This window comes from Plodia interpunctella, chromosome 24, assembly GCF_027563975.2.
Source record: "Plodia interpunctella isolate USDA-ARS_2022_Savannah chromosome 24, ilPloInte3.2, whole genome shotgun sequence".
Taxonomy (NCBI): Eukaryota; Metazoa; Arthropoda; class Insecta; order Lepidoptera; family Pyralidae; genus Plodia; species Plodia interpunctella.
Window position 1 is genome coordinate 3,336,171 of NC_071317.1, and position 24,685 is coordinate 3,360,855.

General features: G+C 34.6%; 1 protein-coding gene across 2 annotated transcripts; it reads left to right on the forward strand.

The window, feature by feature from the left end:
* The first annotated feature begins 1,473 nt into the window (after window positions 1–1,473).
* Window positions 1,474–24,073, forward strand: LOC128680562 (homeobox protein MSX-2-like). Of its 2 annotated transcripts, none has more exons than XM_053763793.1 (3): window positions 1,474–2,256; window positions 20,811–20,998; window positions 22,052–24,073. In XM_053763793.1, the coding sequence occupies exons 1-3, from the start codon at window positions 1,845–1,847 to the stop codon at window positions 22,298–22,300; spliced, it is 849 nt and encodes a 282-aa protein (XP_053619768.1). In that variant the 5' UTR covers window positions 1,474–1,844; the 3' UTR covers window positions 22,301–24,073. The 2 variants fall into 2 exon arrangements, with proteins under 2 accessions (XP_053619768.1, XP_053619769.1); XM_053763794.1 differs by having other exon boundaries at window positions 20,814–20,998.
* The last annotated feature ends 612 nt before the right edge of the window (window positions 24,074–24,685 follow it).

Consider the following 24,685-nt stretch of genomic DNA (forward strand, 5'->3'; position numbering starts at 1 on the left):
GACATCTGTCATTATAATCAAGCTATATTTTACAAAGTATAGTAAATCTTCTTCGGTATCGAGTGTTTTTTGTGTGTGCTAACTACTAAAGGCATCTGACACGACTGTCACTCATGTCAAACAGGGGGGTTTCCTCACGATATATTAAATAGGTACTTAGTAGATGAGTATCTGAAATAGTGATTGGTTGGTAGTCCTTAGCTTAAAAGAGAAATTTCCTATTTATAACTTTTAGGTATATTGGCTTATCAACAAATTAATACCCCTAACAACAATTTGCATCTTTGATTCTAATTTGTATTTGTATTGAAACTAAGTAAGACCGGAGTATAGAACGAAAGGCGCTTCACACTGTCAGTCTGTCCTTATGTAATGCTTAGATCTTTAAAACTACTCCTAAGGAAGGTGTATTTTATTAAGGTTTCACCCGAGCGAAGCCGGGCTGGGCCGCTAGTTATATTTAAGTATTTTTAGGTATTCGTACTTACATATATCGAATAAATATCTGCGTATACTACAATTACTCTATACAAATGTTCCAAATTAAAAGTGAGGAAAAACTCAAGTACTCGATCGCAAGTACTAAGGTGTCCAAACGTACTGTGTTTGTCGGACAGGACATTTGGTTTAGCTGCACCCGGAATTACTAGTGTTTTCAAATGTACTTATTTTGTAAGTAATGATGGATATGGATGGATGAAATAGGTAGGTAAATATTTTCACGAAACAATAGAACTCTCGATTACAGCACATAATCTTAATTTTCATGCATGACGTACCGACATACTCATACATGTAACTTTATCAAAACCAATTCGAAGTTGAAATAGGAGTCGAAAACATATATATGAGCTATAAAACGGCGTTCACAACAAACCGTTCCATTTCTAACAAGATGTCAGATCTCGCAGCTACAATGTATTGACACGAAATTAATTCCGCAAGCGTGCCAACATTGAATCTTCACTTCCGACCGTACTGCCAACTGTCGGAGCGTTTAGAACCGTTCTCACCTACGGAACCCGTCATAAACAAATCAAACATGGCCGGCCGCCAGATATATTAATGAGACAATGAGACATTAGCTCGCTACAAAATGCCTCCGCATTCGCGAATAATTAAATCGTAAAGTCCCTTCTACGCCCGCCTCCTGCACCCGTCTATTTACTCCTTTTTCATTCAACACAATAGCTGCTGCAATCCGACATTCTTAGTTCCGTTACGTCACTTTCATAACACAACTCACACTCAATAACCTACTTCAATACAACTCAATAGGATTCAAATTGGAAAGTCTATATTCGATAATATAAGGCCAATTCCACAGAGACCATTAATTTGAGCGCGACCGACCCCGCCTCCTCAATATCGCGTTTCCACACATGTCGGATTGTATCGTCGTCTCGCTCTCTCCGCGCCGCTTATTAAAATTCCTCGGTCGGTAGCTGCGTCTCTGTCGTCCGCCGCGAGAGGAGAGGCGGGCCGCGGTTTGCGCCCCAATGCTAGCGCGATTTTCACCGCGCTTCCACGCGAATCGTTACGCGGACGCGGCGCGTATTCGTACATATTCGCAACCCTGAGTTCAATTTGGAAACAGACGTTCTGATATTTAATTCATTTTCGCTGTGCTCTGTGACTGTTGTGGTCAAATAAATGACTAGGACGTGAGCAGTGTAATTTGATTAGAATGCACCGCGCGGACAGATGTAAATTGCTCGATCAAATATAACGGATGACTGCGAGTTTCGTAGTTCATTGATAACTAGGTCGGAATGGTTCATCAAAGAGCGTTATAGGGTTGGGGGTAACATCGCTTATGACTGAAATGTCATCGAGCAGATGAAATGAAGACGTCGCTCGAATGCGAGCGCGCCGAGACCGCCGACAGCGGCGGCAAAGGCCGGATATCGTTTAGCGTGGACTCTTTGCTGAGAGGGAAAGCTGATACTCCTGTGAAAGAAGCGAGTATACCTGATGCCAATAGCAATGACGCGGAGAGTACGGACGCGGCGCCCGAGACCGATGATAGTGATGTCGATATTGAAGATGTCGAGTCGAACGTGGGAGATGAGAGAGACGAGCGAGATGAGAGGGAGATGGGGAACGATGGAGACGAGCTGGAGAGCCGCAGCGGAGTGGTGGTGCCACAGCCGCTGCTGCCGCGGCTGTACCAGGGCCCGGCGCCCCCCTCCTGGCCATTTGGAGCCTTCCCCTGGATGGCACCGAACCCCATGTTTAGGGGAGGTTCGCCAAACGGTAAGTTAATGATTTTTATAATGAGGATGATGACTTAATTTTTATTCAGTTCAGACAACATATGCTCTGCATTCTTTACCTTTAATAAATCGTATATTGTGCTACCTAATTTGTTTTCATAAGAAGGAAAGAAGAGAGGAGAATTTATTGGCATTGCAGAAGAAAACATTTTCTGCAAAGCCAATGAATTCTCCAAAAACTTATGATAAAAACTTTGAATAAAAAATGGTTACTATAGTCCAATTAAATGTTTATACTTAGTTCGAAACTTTTATTATTACATACCTATGTTAAGAACTTGGAAGTTTTTTAAAACTATATTTTTTAAGTCATCTAAAAATTTAATTTCCATTTTTTTATCTATCGGTCCGTAAGATACATAAACTGAGTGAACTGCGCGAATGTGTTAAAATAGAATTCGGTTTGATTTGCGTTATTTGTTATGTACCTAGACATGGATGGATTGGTGATATGGATTTTCCTTCCTAGAAAATTTTGACGGAAGTTTCCCAGTTTCCATAAGAGTTTTCTTCAGTTGCAACAATATGTTGTTGTATTATACTTAAAATGGGTTTGTTAAACATTTTTAACTTAATTTTGAAAATAAAAATGAGATGAAAAAAATCTCAAAAAGAGCACTGTCTCAGATAGTCAGGGGCGTGGGTTCAATTCCCGGCAGTTCAATGGCAGAATTTTTTCATCTCATTAATTATTTTCAAAACATAAACTTTTTTACTTTCAATTAATCGTGATTCATATTAATTTTTTTAATTTCATAAGAAGATTTTTTTCCGCAATGCCAGTGAAACAAGCGGCCAATTATTATTAAAAGTGTAAAAGGCCAATTATTATTATTACCTTCTCTATAATAAAACTATAAAAAATCTTAGTCACTGTGCAACAAATGAAAATACATTTTTTATCAACACATGATTTTTTCATGAGCAAAATCACACCATACTGGTCGGTTCTAATTGGTCAATCTATTCATTCAAAAATTGCTTCAATTTGTCCAATCAACTTGAAAACGGCATTGGTTTAATTTATTGCAATCGCAAAAGTACACGGACTAAACCGGATATATCGCGAAATATTGAAATTAAACTTTTTTCAATACCGCACACAATGTAATTTATATTTTTTAAATCATAGCAATAGATCACAATATGTGTTGATCACAACATGTTTTTTTGTATATTTTTTGACCATTTTCTTTGTTAATTTATGACGCATGCTTTTATTGTTATCAGAGAAATCTTATTGCTTTCAATAAGTGACAAAAAATTATGTCCATACAGTAAACCGCTGAAGAGTTCCAAAGTATGGAGCCGTCCTGTCCTGGGTGCACCATCATGGTCATGCTTCAAGCAGAACAAAACATATTACTGTTTGTTAACTTCAAAATTAGGTAACCGCGAGATGGATTTTTCGATTACGCTTTAACCACTGTCCAGATTTTAATGTAATTTGGTACATGAGTAGAAAAATATGAATTGATAGATGCGCCCCCGATATGTATTATTGCAGGTATAGTCTACCCGTATTCCAACGAAAATCCTAACAATAAATCCAATAGATTTTGCGTGAAAGAGTAACAAACATACCTACACACACATCCTCACAAACTTTCGCATTTATATTAGTAGGGTTGGTTAGGATACAAGGTACAATAGTGAATAGTGAACCGAATGAACAACAATCAACTATCAATTGACTAAATCTATTAGTTACAATAAAAATAACGGAAGTAATCTACATACAATGAAGTTTACGTAAATTAATCAAATAGTAAAAACAAATTGTTTGTCGTGGTGGACTCATGTCTTTGAGACAATTTTAATATTCTATACAGTCGACAACCTATCCAAAGTATTGCATATTCGGAGTTATTTTCAAGGGATTGAGGTCTATGCGAGGCATCTCGACATACGGTTGACTGTGTAATGATGTTGTGTCCTTTTTTGTGATAAAACACCACACTGAGCTGACCACGTGTGTGGTACGTGCAAAAAATCATTCACCTTTTGACCACACAATTTTTTTGTCACAGACCTCACAATGGCCAAACAGAGAGAAAAAAGTATGTTCCATAAAACACCACGACCATTGATTTTGACCAATAATTGTTTAAAAATAAACCTTAAAATTTGGAAGCTAATATTTTACTAAATATCTATCAGCTATCTAGTATATTTTACTAAATATCCATCGGTTGTCTATCAGCTGCCAAAGTTATTTGTCCCTTACTGGCCTCGTACGATACCGATACGGAGTGGTCCTATTCTAGGGTCGTGAGGTCCCGTCACATGCCACCAGTTAATAAAATTAAAATATAGTGTCGAAACTGAAAGAAAAATTAAATAGTACACATTTTTGGATTTTGATGATAACAAAAAAAAAACAGTGGTTTTGTGTGGCCAAAGGTTAATCGCTCTTTGTATTGTAATGAAACATCCGTCCAAATTAGATCGCAATCAATTTGATCGTTAATCAATGAATATTTATTACATTTTGTGTTGGCTTTTTTATAATTTAATTACTTACCCTGCGTTCGCACAGGTTTACAAACGCTCCCGAAATTAGGGCACATAAGTAACTTCTAAATTCAACCTCGCTCAAAATGATATAAAAAATATACTTACACAGTAATGAAGCGTTGCGTGGCGTTGACACATAATGTTTCAACGCATATTAAACAAAAAACCGCCCGTTTGAACGAGTCTTTTCATTCATCGGAATCAACATCCAAATGTCATGCCCTCTTAGCACCAGGCACAATGAATCCAGTATTCAATGCTCTTTAACTCAATTATTCAAGTACGTACATTGCGTAGTATGTATGTGAGCTTTTTTAACCCCGACGAAAAAAGAGGGGTGTTATGGGTTAATTTCACGACAGTTTGAACGCGCCGTGTAGAGTTTCATTAGTGTCGCACTTTTTTTTTTAAATAAAGAATATATTTTTTTTATTAAATATTTATAAAATTAACTTTGTACCAGTATTTTACTTATTTATAAAATAGGATAATTACATTGATTATTGTGTATGGTACAATTTAATAAACACTAATGACAGCCCGCGGCGGAGTTTTAAACGCTCGTGAAATTCACCCTTATAAATTTGACCGCTTAGTGTGTCTGTCTGTCTGTGTACGTGGCACCGTAGCTCATCAACGGGTGAACCGATTTGGATGCGGTTTTTTAATTGATAGATAATTTTTATGCTTAATTTTTATACATAGAACTACCTAAGAAATATTTGATCAAAGTTGGTTCAGCCGTTCAAAAGTTGTAGCGAAATGAATATTGAAAGTTTTGAGAATTGTTTGCCGATAGAGTGTTGATATCTGTAGCTATTCCTAATAATAACCTACCATGACATGTGTTTTCAGACCAATCATTAGGGTAAATTAGATGCAACTTCGGTCCCAAGCGACTGTCATTAATAAACCAACACGCTAGAGGGCGCTGACACGTCGTTCATCACAATATTAATTAACAAATACCTACATTGTATCAGACCAATTGCAAATGATTTAAACTAGAAAAAAATGGTTGACTGTTAGTGACTTAAAAAAATATTCGGCAATTTTCAAAATCCATAATCTATCATTTCACAATTTTGACAGAACACCATTGGCGCCTTTTTATCTGATCTAAAACCCGTGACGTGACAAATTAACAGCTTCCTTGATTTTTTTTAGTTAACAAAACTAAATATGAATCAAACTCGGAATGAATTTAATTTAACAAACTGGAATACAAACAAACATTCAATTAAATAAATACGAACAAAAAATACGAACAAAATTTTGTAAAATTCTTATTCTATATTGTTTTGACGAATTTAGTTATAGGATCGTTTTGAAGTTATTTTCTAGAATTTAATATGAGTCGTTATGTAGTTTAGTTGCCAGAGAAACGCATTTTTTTCTATATGAATCGTTTGGTAAAATTCAAAGAATATAATTTTTTTCTACTGTTTTATCATAAAACAATTATGTTTTATGATAGAACAGCATACTAGATAAACATTATCTACATAGATAAACATTACTTGCGTTGTGTTACTGGAGGTATTATCCGTGGTTGTGTAGACGGTTCCACGCGTACACGCGTTCCTCATTTACCCATAATGAAAATTGCTAAAGTACAGAAATATACCTCGTGTACATTTTAAACTAGAATGTACTGTTAAAATTAAGTACTGTTAAAATCTGACTATAGGTTTGATTCTAAATAAACTTTCAACGCTGTCTGATAAGACGCATCAACTGCAGAAGCTTCCTGTCTATTATTCAATATAAACAAACATATTATATTGCTATAACAACAAATACTAAAAACAGCATAGTGGTAACAAAAATACATCATCTGTGAAAATGTCAACTATCTGACTGATATCACTGTTTTATGAGATACAGCCTGGAGACAAATGGATGTGAGATTCCCCCTATCATGGTAGAGCTGGTAGAGTTGCAATGGCTGACCAATGCGTCTACTCGTGAACTGATACTGCCAACTGTTACTGTCCAGTTCTCGGACAGCTTGATTCTCATATACCTATTTTGTTTCATTTAATCGTGTTTTATATCTATATTCTTTATTAGCACTCGATCTCAATGATAAGATTTTTTTTGTATACTATAGTATACAAAAAACCATTACCATGTTACCATGTACTTTATATACTTTGTTATACAATAAATATGTAAGAAACAATAATGGTTATGTAAACCTTTCTGTCATGACTGTGACCAATACTGTTTAAATGAGGTTTCTTTCGTGCGCGAGTGACTCGCACTTGGCCAGTTTTTTTTTTTTTGTTATTTAAAAAGTTAAAAAGAAAAAAATAGTTTTTATTTACAAAAAACATGTGTAAGACTTACAAATTATGCGGTGTTAAAAAGAAAAAAAAAACAAATAAAATCATACATGTCATAGTTATACACATACACACGTAGGTCCACATCTGTATGACTCTTTAATTTGTGTTCTTCGGATCATAGCCTCAATAGTGTTGTGGAACCTTAATTCAATAATTCTATAATATTGATTGATACGGGCGCTTATTATAAATAAATCAATTTGACTCGTTCGCTTTATTGGTTTGATAAAATAATATAATATTAAATATATCAAAAATTATAGCCGTAACACCGTTGCGCGTTGATTAAATATTGTTTATTTGAAATCTATATGAGTAGGTAGTTGAGTCATTTATTTTTATAAATTTATTTATATATGGAAACTCGCTTCGCGTATTTTTATTTTCCAGTTTATACATGTGATATTTCACGACAGTACCTTAGGAGAAATGTCGCTTACTAATAATTTTATAAATGCGTGAATTTGTGAGGATGTATGTGTGTAAGTTTGTTAATCTTTTACGCACAGGTAGGATATAATCTGGAATAACACATAGGGTATTTTTTATCCCGAAATTCCCACGGGAGCGAAGCCCCAGTGCGAAAGTAGTATATGTTAAATGTAATTCAATATAACTAACTTACGTGTAAACTACGAGTATATTTCTATACTTACTTATACACTAAAGTTAACAAGAAAAGTTTTTGTGATTTTTAAATGTAAAAGGCATGCAAAACATGCTTTTTATCAAATTTGTTTAAAATAATATTGTGGTTTCGATTCACGTTCGATTCCAGATTTTTTCATCTCATTATTATTTTGAAAATTAATAATTAATTTTGAAATTTATTTTGAAAAATAAAATTATTTTTGACAATTTTTTTCGTCCCTTTAAATACACAAATGTGAGCGATTAGTCGACTAAAAACATCTTCATAAGTTCCAATTTATAAATAAATTATTATAAAAATATATAATTGAAATATGTATTCATCGTTCGTTAGTGTTCATACAACGGCGGAAATTCATAATTGTAAGTTATTTCACAATGATAAAACAGCATTGTTTTTAAACTAGCTTTTGCCCGCGGCTTCGCCCACGTGAATTTCTCAGACATTAATTTCATATAAACATTCACCCCCATTATACGTAATTTACGCGGACGAAGCCGCAAGCAAAAGCTAGTATAGATAAAAAAAATTAAAAAATATTTTTCTTTCCAATTATCACATACTTAACTAATTCGTAGCTTAGCGCTATTTGATGGCGATTCCGCGTATTTCCTTTAATTAAATTTCAGCGTTTTTGTCGATAACATGGAATCTAAAGTTTGTGATAATTACTCCAACATTCAGTCGATCCATGGGAACTCGGTCGCGTAATCGATCAGTTGTGGAAATCGAGAATTGATACTGGATCGATTGAATACTAAACGCATGCCTCCTATAAAGGCTACACTTCAGACCTTGCGGCTGTCGCCGGCATAATGTTGCTTGATTGTTGTCTTATATCACGTTTAATATATAACTGAATACAGCCAAATAGTTTGCTAATAAAATTTGAATCTGAACATCATTCTTCAATTTTTCGATAATGTCATTCTTTTAGACTAATATCGATTTTATGTCATTTATAGCAGCAATGACAACCGATTTTTTTATAAAAATCGTAATTTTTACAAAATGTCCCTGTTATCGCCTCATAGAGTCCATGCAGTAGACTACTATGTATAGGATATTATGACGGATAAGTAAAAAACTATGCAATACATTCACCCAAGTACAGTGGTGAAATTTAGCACAACCCCGTTCGAAATTATGACCGCAATTGACATTTATTTTAATTAACAACTACACCTTTAACACCACAACTGAATAATTTTACATTATCACTCGTGAATTATCGACTAGCTCCACAAATGCCACACCCATACACGCCGGCAGATTATATTAAATTTAATTATCTGATATATCACAATTAAAATTTAAGGAAAAATGTCCAAAAATAAGTTTTATTGTCGAATATCGTTCATATGGGACATTAACGCGCCAAGCAGTGACACTACAGTAATGCCAACCGAAAAACATTAAGCGCGGTATGCGAATTGTGCCCAAAAGGAGTGCGCGGAGGATATTAAATAAATAATTACACATTTGTCAGATAGTCCTAAAAAGCGAAATGTCTGCGACGTCAGGTTGCCATATTTGGCGCGCTGGCCAGCCAGGCACAGGTGAGCGCCAATTATTGGCCAGCGCAAAAACATACGACAGACAAATTGTGAAATTGTAAGCTAGCCTTTCGACTCCGGCCGTTGATGGCTGGGCAGTGGGGCCAATTTAGCGCTTAATGCTACCGCCATCTTGGTTTTCGTGTTCGCGCCTTCTTTTTTTAAATTGGTTGTCAATTGAAAATTTTACGAGTTTGCCCTTTAATGGTGGGAAGAAAATGTCGACCTTTTTAAATCTCCAATTCATTGTCAGTGGCCGACGTGACCTCGTCGAGAAATCTTCCCAATTAAAGCAAAATAGTTTCTTTCGAATTCAAATTTACAAAACACTTTTTTGTTAATTCACAAAAGTTACTTTCTCCTCTGTTAGAATTTCGTAAACACACGAAGATGTATCGAATGATCAAGCAAGTTGCTTCTTAGCTTACATTCTTGCTCGCTGTTGCTAAGTATATAGCTAAGCGTCAATGGTAAACTAACTTTGAAAGCTTAACATGCTTGCTACTACATCGCTTCTAATTTATTCGAAAGTCTGTATGTCACGCTTTCATCTTCGTGGCTGGGTCGATTTTTATGAAATGTTTCGATGTAAATAACCCAATGTCCAAAATACCTATATAGGATTCCGCGGGCGACAGCAAAAGATAACCAACAAAAGATAAAAATTTTATTTAGGTACAATTTTCCCAATAAAAGATTTTTTACGCCAAACTCAACATGACTGAACAAAACCCATATTTTGTTGAACATCAGTGATGTCAGCCAGAGAGGAGGGCTAGTCAGTATCATACACCTGGGCCACTACGCTCAGGGGGCCCCCTGACCCTAACCAGCAACCTTTTCTCTCTGTCGCATGCTCATCAATTCTTACAATCAAATTTAAACGGCTTATTTGACAAAGAAACATTGTTTAATCGGCAATACATTTATTAGTTACATTAATTTTTACCATAAAACTTATGACTATGAAAACAAATCTAAAAATAATTCAATGAAACCTCATATCTTCAGAGAACTTCGATTTTGTCCAATTCGTGCCTCATTTTACAAAAACCTTATGTTTTAATGAAGCCAGCAGACAATTAGTGAAGTAAAGATGCCCATTAAATAATTATCTACTCACATTAAAATCTCAATATGCGTAATATTAGTAATTTCGCTGGAGGACTTGAAATTGGTCTTAAAATATCATTCCGAGAACATCTTTATGTCTTAATTATTCGGCGCTATAAAATGAGGGCTGCCGGGTTTAAAGCGATGATTAAAAAACAATAACACTGTAATAAATTACAATTAATATTTTCTGGACGATTTTGTTTGACCACGGTGCGCGTTTGTGGTTTTAATCAATATTAATTTTGTGCCAGATAATATTTTCCCCCTTTATTTACTAGCGGCTACTAGCTACTACTATTCGCTCAGGTAAAACCATAATAAAGTAGCCAGACACAGAGACAAACGAAACGTCTAACATATTACTCCTGGACGTTTCGTATGTCTCTGTGCCAAATTTTATCAAAATTGCTCCAGTTATTTTTGAATTGAAGTATTATTTAGAAACAAAAATACAAATATTTTCAAAGAGAAAACGTAACCTATGTTTTTATACTGCACAAATTAAATGAACAGTTTTAGATGATACACCAAAGTTACCAAAGAAACCTTCTGTGTCAAAATATTTTTTTTTCTTCCATTAGTTTGTTGATTAGTTTATCGGACTTTGTATGGGAAGTCGACATTATTATGTTCTTCTTTCATTTCTTTTGGAGGTTATTGTATTACATTACATTACAGCACGTCAAAATCATTGCAAATTTTCATCAACATATCCACAATGAAGATTGATTCTTACAAATATTACACACATTTGCTACCTACTCGAAAACCATGCAGGGCAGTTTGAAAGCATATCCTTTCAAAGCGCAAAACTCGACACCTCAACAAACGCAGAAAGTTAACTCTCCAGTCCGTAAAGTAGTCAGACTTGACTAAAACGACTTCCATATCAGAATTATCCGTGCATGTTTTATTTATTCGCACGAAGGCATTAGCGAAACATTATTGCAATTATGTTGAAGAACAAAAATGCGGCATTCCAGCATTTACCAAGTTGGTCGTGAAACCGAACTATTATTCCTAACCACTAAGCGTTTATGACAATTTGAACTGTATAGCTAGAAAAAAAACCGTCTTGCCATATCTATGCTATCATTAAGTCTACTAGAGTTATTTACAAGTTTTCACAAAAAGAACATTTACTCTCCTTACGTATAAACAACTGCTTCGCAACTTTTTTTCAACGATTAACTTCGTGTAGCAGCGATTACCAGCATTCTTCTATTTCCTTTCTCGATAAAGTTTAATCGTATGCACGCCTACTTTTTCTCGATTCAGAGAACATGGGTACAAAAAGAAGTACTTACATACAACAGTAAGTTGCCGGCGATACTTATTTGCCGGAAAATGTCTTAAGATCGCATTTAATTGTTAATTACCGATTCGTAAGTAATCTTCAGCGTAGAAACATAATTGGCTAAAATCACGGATAGACTACGTGCATGAAATTTGATAATAAATCTAATGATTATTACTCTTGCGATTACGTTTTTACGCCTTGTCACGCATTGCTGCACATTTTGTTAACAATATGGCTGCGATTCAAAGCATCGATTTTGAAATAAATCGGCAGCTTCATTGCGTGCATCTGGTCTGCTAATCATACCAACACTTTTTCTTACGACGACGACGACGCCACTATACACACACGGTATTTGAGGGAGCATGCCAGGACACGCAGGGCAGGATAGGCTATGACAAATGTATCCAATACTTACTCGTATCCTGTTACGGTTTCACAGATAAACCATTGATTTTTTGATGAAATTTGGAATTGACCCGAGGTCAAAAATAGGCCACGGACGTAGCAGTGGGGTAGATTATAATAAGAGCGAAAATTTTATTTAGCTTGCTTAAGTAGGTATATGAATTAATCAATAAGTCACGAGTACGATGTAAACCAGGGGGCTACCATGAAATATATGACACGTAATACCTTGTTGCGTCCACACGTTCTCTCTTTTTTTTACACGATGTGGGGAAAAGAGACAGCATGTGGACGTTAGTGACGTGCTTCGTGTTTGTATGTTTCGTGGTAAGCCTTCGGGACCTTTCAACTAAACTAATTACCAAAGTACTAAAATTGCACCGCAAAGATAGTTAGTGCCATAGGTCACAAACGGTCCTGTCTTGTCTGACAACATTTTCTGGTTAACATCATCGACAGTTGACACCGTCGATTGAACCCAAAGACCTTGTTTAGAATTTAACTAACTAGACAGGCCAACATAGAAGGTGTATGCCCAATTTACGCATATACTTATCTGCAATTCTGCAGGCTGGCAATTTTCTTTTTTTTTATAATAATACAATACAAACTACTAAGAATACCATTAGGTCATATACTTATCATAATAATGCATAGTTATGGAAAATGAAGTGACGTGGAAAATTTCAACTCTACTCTAGAGTTGAGTAGGTAGATGAATTTCAACTAGCAACATTTGATTACAGAGTAACATGGGGTCAGATGAAAGTAAATAAAAGTTTGGAAAATACGAGTACATAAACAACACAAATATATTTATATTAGTATATTTTTACTTTGAATAAAGCGCTCAAGGTACAATGAACATCCTACTCTCGACCTTAAACAAATCAATGCACACAAACCAGAGACAATCAAAAAGGAGCAGTCTACACAAATGCCTAGCCTTCCTCGGGCGGTGATAAAATACGACAATCGTATAGGCACCCACCTGCGGACACATCAATGCGATTCTGAACGCTAATGAAGATATAATATCCATCTCCAAACGTATTTATTCCCGCGCGCCAAGCGGCCATTTTGTTATGATGACAGTCCATAGAGTATAGAGCAGTTTGTGTAATGGCGGCCAATTAAGCGGCTACTGGGATTACTTAATAGGATTTAGTTGTCAATGTCGCGGTTTAATTGGATTGTTGTAATCTGTGTTGTGAATAAACTGCAGATTCATACGTTTACAAGGTTTTTTTTTATTTGGATAATTATTAGCATCGTTTTTACGTGTAGCGATTTCGTCTCTACGTACTACCAATCAGTGATATATGTCATGTCTATACTATGCTAGCTTCCGCCCGCGACTTCACGCGCACTTTCCGTAATAATAGGTAGCACATGTTACCGCTGAAAGCCTATATATCTGTGTATGCCACATCAAAATCTGTATAATAGTTTTTTGAGTTGCTTACTTAAACATAGAAATTAAAGTTATTCTTCCAGTGTCTTTTATATTAGTTTTAGTATAGACAAGTACGAGGGCTGCTATTTATGTATCCGGAATAACAAAATTAAACAAACATATATTATTACATATGGTTTTATTGTTTCTCGAAGTATTCTCCGCGATGATCTATGCACTTCTGCATACGATGAAACCAATTTTCAAAGCACTTTTTCCATTCTGATTGAGGTATGTCCAAAACGTGTGTTTTGAACGCATCAACGGCCTCTTCGCGGCTCGAAAAACGTTGATCACGTAATTTATTTTTAATGTTTGGAAATAAATAAAAATCATTGGGTGCCAGGTCGGGGCTGTACGGCGGATGACCCGTCAATTCAATCTTTTGACCCTCCAAAAAATTATTTGTTTCAGCCGACTTGTGGCAGCTACCATTGTCGTGATGAAGTATGATTCTGCGTTGTGGGTTGTTCTTTCGTATTTTTTCAAAGACTTCTGGCAAACAAATGGTGGTGTACCATTCAGAATTAACCGTCCTACTATTCTCTAGTGGCACTGTAGCTACATGTCCGTTGATACCAAAAAAACAAGCGACCATTTGTTTTAAAGTGCTTCTCGCACGAACAACTTTTGTTGGATTCGGTTCATCTTGAAAGACCCACACCGTTGACTGCTGTTTAGTTTCAGGGTCATAAGCATAGATCCAGGTTTCGTCACCTGTGTAGATATTATAAACAGCTTTTGACGTGCCACGGTTGTATTTTTTTATCATTTTCTTACACCAGTCGACACGAGCCTGTTTTTGATCTACGCTCAAGTTGTGCGGAATCCAACGCGAACAAATTTTTTTAACAATTAAATGTTCGTGTAATATCGCGTGTATACTCGTCATACTAATGCCCAGAGACGCCTCTATCTCGCGGTATGTAACATGACGATCTTGCATTACTAATTGTCGCACAGCATCAATATTTTGTTGTACCACTACCGATTTAGGACGACCCTCCTTAATTTCATCCGTGAGCATAGACCGTCCACGTTGAAATTCCTTAAACCAATAATACACAGTGGTTTTCGATGGTGCTTCATCTCCAAAAGTTAAAATCAGTTGTTCGATGCACTGTTTTTGAGTTAATCCACGCCGAAAATCATAATAAATCATCGCGCGAAAATGTTCACGAGTTAAATCCATGGCAATGAAGACAAGCTATTTTCAAAATTGGCGCCAATTGAAAAAAACAAATGACAGGGACATGAAAAATATTTATTCTCTAGCCGAAGAGTTCTATTTTCAAATGTTGTAATTACTTTTTAAATATTCTAGAATTATTGGCCAGTTCCGGATACATAAATAGCAGCCTATGTATAGGTATGTATGACTTACTTTAGTGCCTAGGTAGGTACAACACACAAGTACAACACAATTATACAATTAATGTCGTCATTATGTATTTATTTTTATTTTCTCACATAATGATGATAACAGACCATATCTAGATAAAGCTCCAATTATTTGAGGGAAATTATCTTAATTGAATAAATTATTAATAATAGATAAAAAAAGGTTCATTCTTTTGAAGTTATAATTTTATTCGCAATTAAATATATTTATTTGTCGTTAATTTTAATTTTTTCCTTTTTTATAAGTAAATTAATTTGCAAACACATTTTTCCCATAAATTAACAGAATATACGCAAAAAATTAAATGGCTGATCGAATGGCTGATTCTTTATTGAATTTTAATATTATTTAGTGAACTTAATAATATTATCAAAAGAACTCATTTAGAGTGGGTTGCATCAGTCAACTTTATCGTTACCTAGCTTTAACCTAAGTCTTTTATGATAAAATGTCGTAAGTATTTTGTGTTTCTCTACGATTCGTGCAATGCTCCCTTAGAGACCCTATTTAATTTCCCCCAAAACATACACTAATAATTGAATTTATTTATTATTATTAACTAAGAAAAACGCGATTGAAGATTTTACTTTAGAAAATTATTCATTATAAGTATTCAAAGCTTCCGATGGAAATCCATACATCCAATATACATATATTATTACCAATACATAGTTTTGGCTATTCAATAGAACTGATGTCCCAATCATTTAATTGTACTGTGATATACATATTATTAGAAAAAAATGTAAGAAACAATAATAAGATAGGGACCAACACTGTTCAAATGAGTTTCTTTCGGCATTTCTTCTCAGCAGTGATCGTTCCGAAATGTAGTTTGTAACTTTTGAGAAATGACTATAAAAATTGACTTGAAAAAATGCCTGTAAAAGGTCTAATTTCTGAATAAATTGTTTGAATTTTTAATTTGAATTTAATTACATACTTTTTGGCTTTAACAAAAATAAAAAAAATACTGCAATGTATGAAGCACCAGCAATATATGGCGAACCCGTCAAAGTTTGGCAAACTGTATCGCGATAATGTATAGTCGGCAGCAGTAACATCTTACCATATATTTGGGCTAATGACCAATTAACGTTAAGTTTAGCACCATAATTGAATTATTTAATAGCAACGTTTTTTGACAGTACACTCAGTCCACCAATAAGGCATGATGTCTTTGTGAAGCCAAATGTGATCGATAACAACCACGGAACACGGAGCAAAAGACCCAGACCTTTTGAAGCAAAATCGTATGATGTCTTGAATTAGTGATTTTTATATTCTGGAGTTCTAACAAAGGTTTTTTGAAGTTTTTTATTATTTTTTCCGTTATCAGTTAACACTTATATCATCTCACTCGCTATGTCTATAATCTTTAAGGCTTTTCTTTAACATTGGAAACCCGAATGGTAGTTTGTCTATGTTTTCAAAAATAAGGCAGAATGAAAAAAAAAAATACTGAAAATGCAGAAAATCGAAATAAAATTGAGACGTATAAGAAATCAGCATAAACCAATAGGGTAGTTACCATCAAATCAAATCGGACACTTTTTTCTATGTCAAACAAAACAGATGACAGAAACAAATGTTAGAGTCAAAGTTTTAATTATGATTTAATGAGAATAAAACAATACTATAAATAAATTGATATTTGATTATCGTGTTAATGTATTTATGAATAGGTACATTTTATTTTATACACAGTTAATTTTATTTTATATAATTTTATTTTATACCCATTTGTTGATAAATATTCGAAATAATGTGTAAATATTGAATGCGCGTATGTATGTTTGTTGTCACTATTTTCGTTTAGAAATATTTCTAAAAGAGCGAAAGAAAAATACTGAAATAAGAAAAATAACGCGGTCGACTTGAGTTCAAATTAGAGTTTTACTGTCAAATATTATTATTATAGTGTAGGTAGTGTAATGTGACCAACTATTGGCTAACAATTGGCCAAGTCTTACATTCGTTGTTGTGTGTTAATAGAGGTCAAGATGATAATATCAAAATGTCAGTTGCAATATTCAACGCATTACCAAAAGGAAATCGAAGTATTACCATACGGATAATTTGATTACCGAACAATACTTAATTTAGAATACGAGCATAAATTAAGATTGATTTTATGAGGGCAAAGTTACTTATAAGTTAAGAGGTCTAATTCATTAGGGAGTTGGTACAAGTGAGAATTTTTTTAAAGTATATAAGTGCCCGACCGTAGTCCAATTGTAGCTTCGGTAATAGCACAGTAATTGCATCGGTAATAGCATAGTATGTATGGCACCGAAAATTTACAACAAAATTCCAAATCAATATAAAAATATAAATTTAAATCTATTTAAAAAGCACCTCAAGTCTTAATTAACTGATAAATGTTATTATACTTTAAATGATTTCTAATGAGTGATAGACTCGGATAGAATTTAGTGCTAGTATACATTATAATTCTTTTTTTGTTTTGGATTTGTAGTGGATAGCGTGCTCCTCTTTATTTATTTATATTATACCTATAGAATTAAACCTACATGTTTTACCGAATATAGATATGTAACCTATATTCGGTAAAACATGTAGGTTTAATTCATTTTGACATCAATTTGTATATTTATACTCATGTTTTTGGCAAATAAATGTTTTCTTTCTTTCTTAGGCCAAAATTGAACCGAATTATTCTCGGAAACCGTCATTATAACAAAAATACTCATACTCAAATAGTCATTATTATAACAAAAATACTCACCAAATCAAATGAAAATATACTTATATCGATTTTTCCCTACAAAATATAATTTTGACTAACTTTAACTTTTTTTAAATCGACCAAGTATTCTGTCATCTTATTTTATCTTATGTCTATTTATTATTAATTTTCATTTGTATCTTTGCAAAGGTATTATTTACTTACTAATTACCTGTTTAACTTAAACCAATATTCCCGGCTGATTAGGCCAGCTATTCAAAACGGAAGCGTGACAATAGGCCAGCCACTCGATTATACACGCGAATGCATCGATGAAACAATTTAATATTTACACACTAATATCGATTCATCATTATTATCCGGCTAATGACACCAAGTGCGTTTTACTTGAGAAAATTACTTTTATGACAGTTAGTAGGTACTTCTGGGAACTTTAGCGCAGGACGATAGCGATTAAGGATATTTTTTTTAGATAAACTAATTGTATATTTACACTTTAGTTATAATTTTAAGTTAATTTAGATGTTGTTAATTTATATATTTTTATAATTAGTTTAGGTTCGACATGTAGTACTTAAATATGAATTTATCGAAAAGTTAAAAATAGTGGACGAAACATTTTTATTTAAAATAGATTTTATTATTGCACGATCTTAGTTTTACATATTTATTTTTTAATCCTAAGTATATAGTGGTCATTTCTCTGTTTATTCCTACGATATGACCTGTGGGCCGTTGAGTGGCCACATCGGAACGACCCACTTTGCCAGCACTAAGCAGTGTCCCCTTCCTCTTGGCCTCGCCTATAAAATTAGCGGTTGAATTTCACACCCTACGCGACGCCAGAAATAGGGTTTTCGTTTTAGAATAGTACAGTTTCCTCCACATCAAACTGTTCAAATTTATTACAAACCTACCGTTAAAATGACAGTATACTACTTCCTATCAGATGAGCAGCAAAGATTTACCGCCACTTTTACATTTATACGAAAGACAAAAGAATTTTTAGGTACGAGTCTTTTTACATCACTAATCTCTGTATTTTTCTCCCTGGAGTTCCTTGTACTCTTAGATTATATAGAAATTACTATAAATTCAGTGTCTGTACTATGACACGTATACTATTTTTTTTTATCTTCCTATTCTGGACAAATGAGCAAACAGACTAAGGTCGTTCGAAGTTCACATTTTTTGTGAAATTAATCTGTTTGACATCCAACACTTGTAGAAGGCAATACTACTATCTATCACGTAAGTTTTTACTAGTTTTTACTTAGAAAAGCTATCAACACAGAAACTGGTATAACTGCCGCAAGACAAGCTGTCCAAGAAAAATAATGTCCGATTAGGTCTAGCAGAAAATAACACAACGCGCAACAATTATCTTTACTACTTCAAGCTCTAATTTCGTGTCGCAGTCGTAACCAGAAAATATCCCTTGACGCAGTTATGTAATATGGCCACCAAATAATATCCTAGGAGGTAAAATAGGGCTGCCATCTTTGAGATTATTTCAACTAATAGCGTCAGCCTTCGGCCAAAATTAAAACGGCCGAAATAAGCCTAATTTATGGCCGAAAACAAAATCATTGCTTTGAAATCGGTTGAAATGATAAAATGTAAAACGATATATAACGATGTATGACACATATACATATAGTTAAATGATTTCTGTATTAGATAAAATTAAAATTTTTTGTAAGTTAACATATTTTGTTATTATTTGGTAAATATGAAGCTTCTCATTTATTGATTTTTGCATACCCATAGTCGGTAAAACATGTAGGCTTCGCTTTTTCTTTTAACGCCAATTTGTAACTCATGTTTTTTTGCAAATAAATTCTTCTTTCGTTCCTTTTTTCTTTAATAAAATCCTTTATCTAGTGTGTCCTGTGACAATTTATTGGTTTTCCATTCATTATATAAAAAATGTGATGGTGGCGCTTGTTAGCAGGCGAAACGCGTGCGCTTTTTTGTATGGAATTGTGGTTGACTGCGTAGACGAGTGCGTTTCACTTACAATTCCTTGCAAGATAAAGAAACGCGCACGGGTTATTTTTCCGCCAATTAATATTCAAAACCTTAGGAGATTTTGCGTCTGCCTGGCGGCAACCCTCTTTGGGAATGCTGTATCAACTGTCAAGGATATTGTATCTCTCACCTCGCCTCTTAATCCACAGTGGTCCTATTCGAATGTAGAGTCTTCAGCCCTATCACAACGCTGCTTTGGCCACCCACAGAACAAGCGTCTCACGAATCAGTCAAGCATGCTGAACCGTTAAAATTAACAGCGGTTTTAGTAGATATTTTCATACGTTTAAGATTCTAAATTCATACCACGTCCATAGAGAGATACGAGGTGTTGTTTTAAAAGTGGAGAGAGATAACGGAGAGTTATTAACAAGAGGGAAGTTATGCGATTGTTAGGCAATGTTTGACAGGAATCAATTCCCGTACGAGATGTGGTTGGAAATTGATGATTTTCAACCCTGTCAAACACTCTACTTTTCATTTGAAATGGAAAAGAAAATATTTTATTTATTTTTTCCCCAAAAAGTATTTTTACATTTTAAATATGGAACACAAAACGACACAGGGCCGCTTCGAGTGGATATCACCCATTTTAATTACCAATTTTAATATGCGTTTTCTGTGGACAAATTTAAATATAATGTTTGTGTAAACTGCGCAGAAAAACACAAAGGACCTACGCCATTTTGTCTAAACGTCAGCGGCGCGCAATTTAAGTTCAACGTCAAAATAGTTGACTTGTTAAACCAAGGAATTAGTAGGTACTTCGTAAGTACTTACTAAATCCATGAGTGCAGCTCACCCTACTAGTGCAAGTTCTATTTAATTTTTTCTATAGAAAACGCATAGTCTCAGGCCAATATTATTTTGGATCCTCCATAATTTAAAGCACCTCAGACTTTTCCACTTGCCAAGAGACATAGGAAATGTTTATGTGTATTGCCAAAAAAAATAATAAATCGTAGCTTCCAAAAGGTTGGAGATATTTTTATCGAAGTACATTTATGAAAGATGACTTAACAATTGTTCCCCCAGCAGGTCCCCCGACTGGTCCGCCAGTGGTGCGCTGCCAACTGCGCAAACACAAGCCCAACCGCAAGCCCCGGACCCCCTTCACCACGCAGCAGCTTCTGGCCTTGGAGAAGAAGTTCAGAGACAAACAATACCTGAGCATCGCTGAAAGAGCTGAGTTCTCGTCTTCGTTGAGGCTGACAGAGACTCAGGTACTTGGATTGCTTTAGCTCTCTGTATTAGTGTATCATCTGAGCTCCCGTAAACTTTTCCAATGAGGAAACTAAAAAAGTTCCCTTCCTTACATATATATAAGTCTATAAAAAACCTATGAAGTAGCTTCGTTTTACCAGAGCTTAGGGACAAAGGTCGTCTGCATGGGTACCTCATTCTGGTCTATTTCTGCCGCCAAACAGTAGTGCTTGCATTGTTGTGTTCCGATTTGAAGTAATTTTGTAGTAATTACACTGCTTCGAACCCAGAAATCTTCAAATCGGAACACAGTAGCTAGTGCTATCTAGCCAAAGGCACTGTACCTTGTATTTACTAGGTATTGTGGTAAGAAGCCACAAAGTAGTATAAAATAAAACTCAAAATTGTATGAATCACGAGCATTAATTAAATTATTTATTAATCGATTGTAATTGTAATAGATTATCCTTAAAACTGTCTACGTTAGTTTTAACTCACATTATTTGACGTACATATTCCAGTTTTCTAATTACTGATACATCAATAGACAACGTTGCTATAAATTGCTAAAAATATATTTCATGGTTATGTAACTATGTATTTACTATTCGACACATGTTGCAATCATAAATTTAACACATTAAAACTTTTTATTGTAACGATCAAGTATAACAATATAGCCTTCAATTACCCAAGTAATTTATACGTAAGTAAGTCTTACGTTTAATTAGAGTCACCTGCCTTTAGCTCGAATAGAAAATTAAAGCAGAAGCACCTTATAAAACTATTTTTATGGCGATAGCTCCTTTTTTAGGGTTCTGCGACTGCTGCAAACTGGTGTGCTCTGTTTTTATTCTGTTCTGCTGTCTCTACCTCCCTCATCTCATTTCCCTCATTATACAACTTACACTTATGTTTTTCCTTCGAAACCTTCTTGTCAAATATTTTTGTAGTGTTTTGTTAATCTTGAATAGTTAAAACATTTCTTTTCAATTATATCGAGGAAAAAACAAGAATAAAGTACTGACTAATTATTTGAATTTTATTTATTAATATCTCAATAATATTTACAGGTCAAGATTTGGTTCCAAAACCGGCGAGCGAAGGCGAAACGTCTCCAGGAAGCTGAGATTGAAAAACTTCGTCTGTCCGCGCGACCGCTGCTCCCGCCGTCGTTCGCTCTGTTCGGCGGGGGAGGGGCACCCCCCCTCTTCGCAGCTATGGCCGCAGCCACCAGGCCGCAGCTCAGCTTCCTCGGTGGCCCCCCCAGCCACCAACATGCCATCAACATGAATATACTGAACTCCCTACAACCACATTGACGGTTGGAGCACGCGGGAACGCGTGACAACGAACAGCCGCCATCTTCGTGAAGTGTTCTCAATTCAAAGTTTGTGATTCGAAAAGCGGAAAAGACTTGTAAATTGTGCTAAGTGCTGGCAATTTTATAAAAAAGTGAACATTTGAATTACGAAAGAAGAATGAATGGATATTATTGGAAAATGGAACAATCAAGCAGTTTTAGTTACGGTCAAGTTCAAATGAATGTGTTATGGAAACTGTAAAAAATAATTTTAGTTAATGTAATATAATAATTAAATTAGTCAAATAAGTGAAATGTAGGAAAATGTTATTAATTACATACACGTTTCTTTTAAAAAAATCAAAACTATAAGTGCAATTTTCTTGATGTAACTATGTAATTAGAAAGTAGATATATTTCACCCAAAAATTATACAATATAATACTTTCATATCACCCACATGGAAATACTTATATGTTTCAAGAATATTTACTTATTGTTACAAAATTAGTTACAGTTCAACCTCATTTCAAGTGAAATGATGAAAAAATTAATCAATTGTTGTCCACTGTATTATATATATATTATACATCACAAAATTCGAATAAAACTATTGTGTAATGTAACGATTGAGTTTATACGAAACCGAACTCCATACAATTGGTTGTAGCATTAGAGCACGTAACATTATTACGTTAAAATAGTTTTCATTTTATTTGAAAAAAAAAATGTTGCTTACGATACTATTCTTGATTAAGGCTCTCTTTTTATCGTGTGAAAAAAACCCCGTACTTAGACTGTAATTAAATAAAAAGCCATCAAAGCCTTAATGTTACGCAAATTGCCTGAATACAAAATGCATAAATATTATAATAATATAACTCATAATGTACACCATGAAAATATACTTACTTACAGGAGTAAATACATCTGGGATCTATACAGAAAAATGCCTAAAAATAGCCCAGGGGCCCTAAAATTCCTGCAGGATCGAAACTACGGGTCACAGAGAGTAAACAGGCCATAGCCAATTTAATTTCCACTACAAAGGTGTAAATATTTGTTAGTATTTAGCTAAATTATTGTATACGTAAGATTAAGATAGGAAGTCTAAACTATTAGATTTTTTAATTCAAATTTAATTGAGCAACTGAGAATCGATTTTCCCGTTTGGACCTCCAAAATTCGACCTCTATTATTTGGTGCCCATTTGAGCTCCAATCAAAAACCTGGTGCTCACTGGATCCTCATTATTTGACCTCATCAACTCTGTACCAGTAGTGCACAGAGTTGATGAGGTCAAATAATTTTGTTTCCATTGGACCTCACAGAATCTTTTTCAATACCTTCAAGGCAACAATTTTCTACACGATTATATTTTTTAGAAATGTGAGAGTAAGGTACCACTAAACAAAGCAATATATACTAACTATTAATCTTGAGTATCCAGTGCGAACTAGATAAATTCCAAAAATAGGTCCAATAGGCCCTTAAAAATGTAGGGTGGTCGAATGGGCTGGGCAATTTTTTAGGGTGGAGTCTTGAGGATCCAGTGGGCAATAGACCGAATTTGCCGATTCATGTCATTTAGACTAAATATTACATTTTTTATTTCTATTTGTTTCACCGAGTTTATTGTAAATATGCTTTATTTGCTATCATAGCTCTGATAAATCAATATTTGGTATGTTTTGGACATTATACTTAGAAAGATGTTCACACAATATTAAAATAAGGTAACTCAACGCATTTGTAAATTATTAATTAAATTATAAATTCGTTATTAGTACAATTCCTTGGTCTTTTTCCTTGCAAAAAAAAAATATGTCAAGTCTATGATACTTTCATAACCAGTTGTCGATAAGGCAGGAAGCAGTCACAACATAACTCAATCAGTAAGGGATACCGCAACGTTATCCATAGTTAGCACAAATTCACTTAGAAATAAGTATACCATGACAGCCACATACCCTGTAATTGACGATAGATAAATAATACATTAAAATTGTAATTCCTATTTCAAACACCTAAGGTTCATTTTTGCAAGTTGGCAATCCGATCGCCACCACCTACCTCATGATATACTTCCTGTGCCAGCTAATTGGAAGCGTCAGAATAAAAAACCCGTCGAGCATCCTCGCCATAAAAGACGTCGATACTTTAATGTAATGATTCGTATGCCGCGACGACCCCTTTCCCCCTACGCCATTAATTACTAATTTATTTATTTACTTACCAAAATGGCCGCTTATTTCTATATGTGGCCAGTAATTTATTGTAATTGGTCAATTTATTCGTAATGATGGCTGGTTGAATAATCTATGTGGCCAGTGTCTTTTGGACCCTGCCTTTTTGTGCGGATGTTCCAAATGCAAAATGTGAACAGAAGGTCGACATTGCAGCA

Bases quoted from the DNA above. Each gene is read 5' to 3' on its own strand.
- LOC128680562 (XM_053763793.1), top strand. From the start codon at position 1,845: ATGAAGACGTCGCTCGAATGCGAGCGCGCCGAGACCGCCGACAGCGGC. The intron at 2,257-20,810 runs GTAAGTTAATGA...TTGTTCCCCCAG, and splicing joins TAGGGGAGGTTCGCCAAACG to CAGGTCCCCCGACTGGTCCG. The intron at 20,999-22,051 runs GTACTTGGATTG...TAATATTTACAG, and splicing joins TGAGGCTGACAGAGACTCAG to GTCAAGATTTGGTTCCAAAA.